We start from the raw sequence: 7,641 nt of genomic DNA on the forward strand, positions 1-7,641 counted from the left end.
TAATTTAACAAATGCTCCTCCCCCCCAGGAGATGGGCACCTCTCCCTCCTCCCCCTAGCTGGGGATTTGGGGCCCCGGTGAGGGAGGGAGCTGACACGGAGGTGCCAAGTCCCCTTGGCCGGAACCCCCAGGGGCGTGGCGTCTGTGCTCAAAGACTGGGCTATAAAGGTCATAGGCGGTCTATGGGGCCTCACTGAATGGGCTCCGGGAGGTAAACAGACTCTTAACTTTCAACTTGGCCTTGACCTTCCTGGAGGTGTCTGGCTGGTATGTAAAGGAGCCCTTGAGGCTTTCAGTGGAGTTGGACTGGGTCTGTAAGGGGGGCTGAGGGCGCCGGCAAGGCAGGGGCTCTTGGGGATGGGGGGGGGTCTGTTAGGAGGCTCCCAGATGAACACAAAAGACTGGGAGAAGGTTGGGCTCCATTTAGTCAGGCTGGGAATTACCAGGTTTCAGCCCTGAGATCAGGTGGAGTCCCAGAGAGGATTGGGAAGCTTTGAGCCTCAGTTTTTCTATGTGTAAATATCAGACTTACTCAATGATGTCAGAAATAAGGGGTGCTCTTCAGGACAATCCTCTTTTTTTCGGGTAGCTTGTGGTTCCTTAGAAATAGCTATTCATGTGGAGATACAAACACGTCACAGTTATTTGCTTTAGTGTGAAAAATGTCATTTATTCTCCACAGCAGTTCACGGAGGGAGTAGTGATCAGCCACTTTCCCAGAGAGAAAACTTCGTTGTACCTTCTAAGACATCAGTTGTGGTCATGGGTTGATGCAAGTACATAAACATGTGCAAGCACATGAGCAGCCAGAGCACACACTCACTTGTTCTACATATGATCTCTCAAAAGATTCCTCAGGAAAAAAAAATTCCTCAGTTCAGGATCCCACCACCTACTACACGTTGAATAAATTGTAAAGTAACACAAGAACAAAAGCCCTCCCTATTAATCATGAAATGAACTTTTTTCTAGTAGTCTAGAGCGTTGCTGGGAACTTTTCCAGGGCAAGAGTAGAATTGGTCATCTCTGCATTCCACCTGGATGCCTCTCCATGCTCTTAAGCTGTTAGTCATGAATAAGACATGAATAAAATAGATAAGAACTCTGATATCTACATATCAAAAAAGCACATTGCAGGTTGATGAACGGAGGGAGGAGGGGGAGCTGAGGACAAATAAATAAATGTTTGAAAAAACAGTGCAGGGCAATCTTGTCATTAACATTGGCATCTTTTAAATAGTTTTTTTGGGGTGACGAGTGGCCAGGACTACTCTTGGCTCTGTGCTCAAGGGTCACTCTAGGTGATGTTTGGAGACCATGTACAGGGTCAAGAATCAAACTGGGGCTGGCCACATATAAGATAAGCGTCTTAACCCCTGTACTCTCTCGCCAGGTCCTGGTCATGCATCTTTGAAATTTGTATTTACCTTCTCTTCTACAAATTCAGAGGTAACTTATGTATAGGAACGGGTAGGCACATGCAGTGTTCTTCTTGAATATCACTGGAAAATGAACACAACCGTGTAATGTGTAATTAGCTCTCAGACTGAGACTAAGGACATGGTTTCCTGATGTCACCTCCCAGTCAGGAATCCCACACCCCAGGCTCATCTCTAGATATCTACCATCAGAGATTAATTTTATTCATCCTCAGGCTGCAGAGAAGCAGAATCATACAGTAGTTGCTCTGCATCTGGTTTCTTTCTCACATTTCTGTGTGATTTACCCATATAACGTGGTTGTCAGTTCTAAAAATTGCTGTGTATGTAATACTCTATTGCTTAATGACAGCATAACTTATTTACCCAGTCTGCTATTGATTGGCATTTGAGTTCTTTCTATTTTTGGTATTGCAGTTATGATTTATCTATAATAAATACACTGCTTAATACATTAATACACGTCCTGTTTTTGAGCCACACCCACCAGTGCTCAAGGCTTCTTCCTGGCTCTGTGCTTAGGGATCATTCCTATCACCCTTGGGGGAATCATATGGGGTGCTGGGGATTGAATTCAGGTTGGCCGCCTGCAAGGCAAGTGCCCTTCTTGCTGCACTGTCTCTCTAGCTCTAGCTCAATATATGTATTTCCTCCTTTCTTTCTTTCTTTCTTTCTTTCTTTCTTTCTTTCTTTCTTTCTTTCTTTCTTTCTTTCTTTCTTTCTTTCTTTCTTTCTTTCTTTCTTTCTTTCTTTCTTTCTTCTAAGGTAACACCTAGCAATGCTCAGGGGTTGCTCCTGGCACTGCACTCAGGAATTACTCATGGTGGTGCTCAGGGGACCATCTGGGATGCTGGGAATCGAACCCAAGTCAGCCTCTGCAAGGAAAACACCCTACCTGCTGTTCTATAGCTCCTGCCCCAATACATCTCTTCCCATGAATGTAAATACCTGCTTCTGTTGGGTACTATGCCCAGGAATGGAATTGTTATGGCAGCAATACTTTTAAAATTTAAGTATCTATTCATATTTGTGCTATCATCTTTCAAAAACCTTGAAGTAGAACTTCTAATATTTCAGCCTTTCAAAGACATGGAAGAGGATATAAAAATCCACAGGGATAGAGTTGGCTAGAGTTAGTATAGGGATAGGCACTAGCCTGTATAAAGGTAATACCTGGTTTGATCCCCAGCACCACATATGGATCCAGAAGCACTACCAAGAGTGATCCCTTATGCAGATCCAAGAATAACTGGGCACTGCTGAGTGTGCCTCAAGCCTGTTTCCCCATCTGGTCCCCCAAAAGAAAGAAACTGAAAAGCTTCAAAGAGCTATCATTGAGGCTGCTGTTCTGGGTTCCATCTCCAGCATCTCATAGGGTCCCCTGAGCACCGCCAGGAGTGATTCCTGAGTGCAGAGCCAGGAGGAACCCCTGAGCACCACTGCCAAATGACTCAAATACCAAAAACCAAACCCACCCAAGGAAAACAAAACAAAAAAGCCCAGCCAAAACAAAGAGCTCTCTTCTCTCCTGATCTTTTCAAATGCAGTGTGATGGATGGAGAGAGGATTTCTCTGGGGGGTGTCTGGTCATTAGCTATGCTTGCTGAGGGTGATCCAGAATCTCCACTGTCAAGACAGGCAGCTTCGACTTGCACAGGTCCTTCCCCAGTAAGAACGGCTCAAGTTCAGATTGTTCAGGTGTTCAGACTGAAGCACAATTTGCCTTCAGACTGGTGCAGAACGAGGAAGAAGCACTGTCTCCTCCAGCAGACCTGGGGCTTCCCGGAAAGTGAGAGCAGCAGGATTTGATTTGGGCTAGCAATGTGTGCCACAGAAAATCATTAAAGACAGATTTTCGAAAGAGACCAGTGAAGGGTTAGATCCCATAGAGGGCCTCTGGCAACCCCTCCAGCCTTTCCTAGTGAGGACATTTAAAGCCTGAAGGAAGCCGAGAGGGGTCCAATTCTTTCCTGACACTCAGTTTGGGGCCAGGGCTTGGGTGTGTCTCCCATGCCTCTTGGACAGAGAGGCTAGATGTTTCTCCTTTCTTGGGGGCCCAGAAACCCCACCTGGAATTCATGGGCATTTAGCCAGGCCTGGGAGATGGATTTCTGCATCCCACCCTCCCCTTCAACCTCCAGTTCTGTGCTGCATCCTGGTCTCATCTGGACAACATCGCTCTCTGGCAGATGAGTCACGTGAGTCTGTCTTCCGTCTTTCCCCACCTCAAAGCGGAAATCCACTGGCCACATCTAGAGGCTCTGTCCCCCACTCTCCACTCCCCCACCTGAGTGATAGCTCCAGATTTCAGGCTCCCCTAGAAGCTGGGGGCCCCTCCCTGTCCCTCACCCCTCCCTCCCCTGGGCCTCCCTTTTTCCTGGGGACTGGGCTCCCCCTGCACTTCCCTGGGCCCCTAAGCAGCTCCTGAGTGTGCATCCGCCCATGCCTGGGAGGAGGTGTGTGTATGAGGGGTGAGGCACCCGGGGTAAACTGGGGTGTCAGGATCCGAAGCACACAGCCAGGGGCTCTCGGAAACACTCATTGCAGCCCATTCCTCAGCCTCTCTGGGTTTAGGCAGTCAGGGTTCCCCCTTCAGGCCCAGAGAGGCCTCCCCGCCCAGCCCCGGCTCCCCTTCCCCCCGCCCCCCAGGAGATGGACACTTTATGGGGAGAGCTTTTTATTCTCTCGTTAAACCTGCCAAAGCGCAGGAGACAGAGCCAGGGAAGGAGAGGAGGGGACGGAGGTGGGGCCTGGCTCCCTGTCCACTCTCCGCCCCACGTCCGCCTGGCACCCCGCCCCTCCCAAGACTAGGGTCCAAACTAGGAAGCAGAGAAAAGATACCTCCTTTTTTTATCTGCAGAGTTGGGGGGGGAGAGGAGAGAGAGAGAGGGTGAGAGAAAGAGAGAGAGAGAGAGAGAGAGAGAGAGATGGAGGGAGGGAGAGAGAGAGAGAGGGAGAAAGAGAGAGAGAGAGGAAAGAGAGAGAGAGAGAGAGAGAGAGAGAGAGAGAGAGAGAGAGAGAGAGAGAGAGAGAGAGAGAGGAAAGAGAGCGCCGCGGGGGTTAAGCCTTTTCGCAATTTCTGCCAGGAGGATTTTATTAGCTTCTGTCCCGACCGCAGCCAATGGGCGCGCGAGCCCAGGCGCCTGCGTCTCCTGCGTCAGGACGGCCAGGCTGAGCGAATGCAGGTGCCTTTCGAGCTGGGAGCGATTTAAAACGGATTCCCAGGGCCTAGGTGGGCAGCGCGAGCTGGGTGCCCCTTGGACCCCCGCCCCCCAGCACCCCATGAACCGATCCTCAGCTCCATGGAGCCGGGCCCTTATGCTGCCCTGGACGGGGCCAAGGATGTAGACGGTTTGCTGGGAGCGGCTGCGGGTCGCAATCTGGTCGCCCATACGCCCCTAGGCAGCCCCCCGGCAGCGCCATCGCTGATGCCCGCTGTCAACTATGCCCCCCTGGACCTGCCAGGCTCTGCGGAACCGCCAAAGCAGTGTCCCCCCTGTCCCCCCGGACCTCCCCAGGGGGCGTCGCCAGCTCCGGTGCCTTACAGCTACTTTGGAGGCGGGTACTACTCCTGCCGGGTGTCCCGCAGCTCGCTGAAACCCTGCGCGCCGGCTCCCACCTTGGCCACCTACCCCACGGAGGCGCCGGTGGCGGGAGAGGAGTACCCCAGCCGCCCCACCGAGTTTGCCTTCTACCCCGGGTACCCGGGGCCCTACCAGCCTATGGCCAGTTACCTGGATGTGTCGGTGGTGCAGACCCTCGGCACCCCAGGGGAGCCCCGCCACGACTCCCTGCTGCCCGTGGACAGTTACCAGCCCTGGGCCCTTCCCGGAGGCTGGAATGGCCAGATGTGCTGCCAGGGAGAACAGACTCCTCCAGGCCCCTTCTGGAAAGCGGCATTTGCAGGTAACCTGTCCCACTCCTCTGGGTCTCCTTAGCTGGGAGAGTGAGGAGAAGCTCCTGTTGGTATTACAGGGCACAAGAAAAGACTTGGGGAGGTTGGGGGGAAGGAGCTTGGCGCTTCTTGGTGGCTTGGGTTGGTGAAGAGGCCACTGGCGGTGCAGAGGGTTTTGGGGAGGGTTGGAGCTGGGTATTCTCGGTTGCTGGGCCAGTCCCTGGGCTCCTGTTCCTCCCCAGAAAGGACGTAGGAGCCTTTGGCCATCAGAGAGGGCTCAGTAGCAGGATTCCCCGAAGGGCTACCCAGCAGGATTCCAGTGAAGTTCCTTATGGGGGGTGGGGTATGAAAATGGAGAACTAACCTAAGGCCTCACACATGCAAAGCAAACTGTACCCTCAGCCTTCCAGTTTAGTTATTCAAACCGAGTCCTACAAAGAAAAAAAAAAACCCCAAAAAGCAATTCTCAATCCAGGGAGTGTGGGGATGAGAACAGAGGGATTCAATGTCCCTGAAGTAGAGAAGCCAACTCTTTAGTTTCAGTGCACTTTTCTATAGCCAAAGGAAAAGGAAATTTTAAGTTTCCTGCAGCTCTAGTGTGTGTGTGTGTGTATGTGTGTGTGTATGAGAGAGAGAGAGAGAGAGAGAGAGAGAGAGAGAGAGAGAGAGAGAGAGAGAGAAAGTTAGGCAGAACTTGCCTGCACAATCTCCAAGTATCCTCAAGTAGAAAATGCAGGTGAGGGCGAACAGATGTAGTTTGTGGGTCAAGATTGATTGGTTCTGGGGCTGGAGTGATAGCACAGCGGGTAGGGCATTTGCCTTGCACACGGCCGACCCGGGTTCGATTCCCAGCATCCCATATGGTCCCCTGAGCACGGCCAGGGGTAATTCCTGAGTGCAGAGCCAGGAGTAACCCCTGAGCATCGCTGGGTGTGACCCAAAAAGCAAAGAAAAAAAAAAGATTGATTGGTTCTGTGTGTGTGTGTGTGTGTGTGTGTGTGTGTGTGTGTGTGTGTGTGTGTGTGTGTGGTGTCAGACTCATGGGTGTCAGGATGAGGTGGCCTGAAGAAACCTAGTCTTTTCCAGTCTGGAAGGTGATCCAAGGTCTAGGTAGAAACTTTGTGGGAAGCAGGAGCCCAGAGCACAGATGCACTTGGTGCTGAGCTGGGCTGAGGGGGAGACCCTTGCAGGAAATGCTTGCAGGGCCTGGCCCTGGCCCCGGGCTTGATGGGGATCTGAGTCCGCATCTCTCCTTCCCTCTGGCTGCCCCCACAGACCCAGCCTCCCAGCACCCTCCAGACTCCTTTCGCCGGGGCCGCAAGAAGCGCATTCCCTACAGCAAGGGGCAGTTGCGGGAGCTGGAACGAGAGTATTCGGTGAATAAGTTTATCACCAAGGATAAGCGGCGCAAGATCTCAGCGGCCACCAGCCTCTCGGAGCGCCAGATCACCATCTGGTTTCAGAATCGTCGGGTCAAGGAGAAGAAGGTCCTTTCCAAGGTCAAGCCCAGTGCCACTCCATGAGGGAGCGCCTGGAGTGGAGCCGGGGAGGGAGGAGGGAAGTGGGATTCTTCTGGAGACGGGACCCTGCCAGGGAGGGCCCTCCCTGGCAGGGTCCCCTCCTTCACTCAGCAGAGGGGCTCTCACAGGAGACACTGCCGGGCTGGTATCCCCGAGTGTCCCAGAGAAACCACCTGTGGGGCCGGAATAAGAACATTCACAGGATGGGCCCCACACATAACCATTGGCAGCAGCAATAATCATCACTGTGCTATTTCTCTGATCATTAGCCATAATTGTGATCTGGAGCTTGCTGGAGCACCTTAGGAACCGGCTTATACAAATTGAGATGATCATGAATAAACTTGGAAGTGGACCGGTGGCAGGGCAGCTTCCTGTGGATCCCCCTCTGCTCTCCAAGCCCATCCCCCAGCCCAGGAATGGCTGGAGAGAGGAGAAATGGCCTCTTTACCCCTGGGACTATGTTGCGCATTTAGCATTTGTCTAAACTGGGCAAAGCCCACTTCCTTCCTGCCCTCCTTCTAGGTTGTGCCCATGGTTTCCAGAATCCCCTTCTCTAATGTCTAGATTTTTGTACTTGTGTGAAAATCTTGCTGGAGGCTTCCCTCTCCGGTGGGCCTGCCCCGCTTCCTTGCAGGGGAAAGGAATCTGAGGAAAATGTCTGGATAAGTCACTGTGTCTTGCTTCCTCCCCTCTCTTCCAAATTTCCCAAGTCTTTTCTTGATATTCTTGGTGGTCTTGGGCCCTAGGCAGGTCATGGTCCATGGGGTATTTGGGAACCAGTGAA

The 7,641-nt window shown here is 52.2% G+C and overlaps 1 protein-coding gene across 1 annotated transcript; it reads left to right on the plus strand.

Annotated features, from left to right (window-relative positions):
• The first annotated feature begins 4,741 nt into the window (after positions 1-4,741).
• On the plus strand, positions 4,742-6,857 carry HOXB13 (homeobox B13). Its single transcript, XM_004608696.2, has 2 exons — positions 4,742-5,345; positions 6,610-6,857. The coding sequence occupies exons 1-2, from the start codon at positions 4,742-4,744 to the stop codon at positions 6,855-6,857; spliced, it is 852 nt and encodes a 283-aa protein (XP_004608753.2).
• Positions 6,858-7,641: the final 784 nt, after the last annotated feature.

This window comes from Sorex araneus, chromosome 3 (genome assembly GCF_027595985.1).
Source record: "Sorex araneus isolate mSorAra2 chromosome 3, mSorAra2.pri, whole genome shotgun sequence".
In the NCBI taxonomy this organism is placed as follows: domain Eukaryota; kingdom Metazoa; phylum Chordata; class Mammalia; order Eulipotyphla; family Soricidae; genus Sorex; species Sorex araneus.

Excerpts from the sequence above, each read along its gene's own strand:
- HOXB13 (XM_004608696.2), top strand. The coding sequence starts at position 4,742 with ATGGAGCCGGGCCCTTATGCTGCCCTGGACGGGGCCAAGGATGTAGAC. Across the intron at positions 5,346-6,609 it reads CTGGAAAGCGGCATTTGCAG|ACCCAGCCTCCCAGCACCCT; the intron begins GTAACCTGTCCC and ends CTGCCCCCACAG.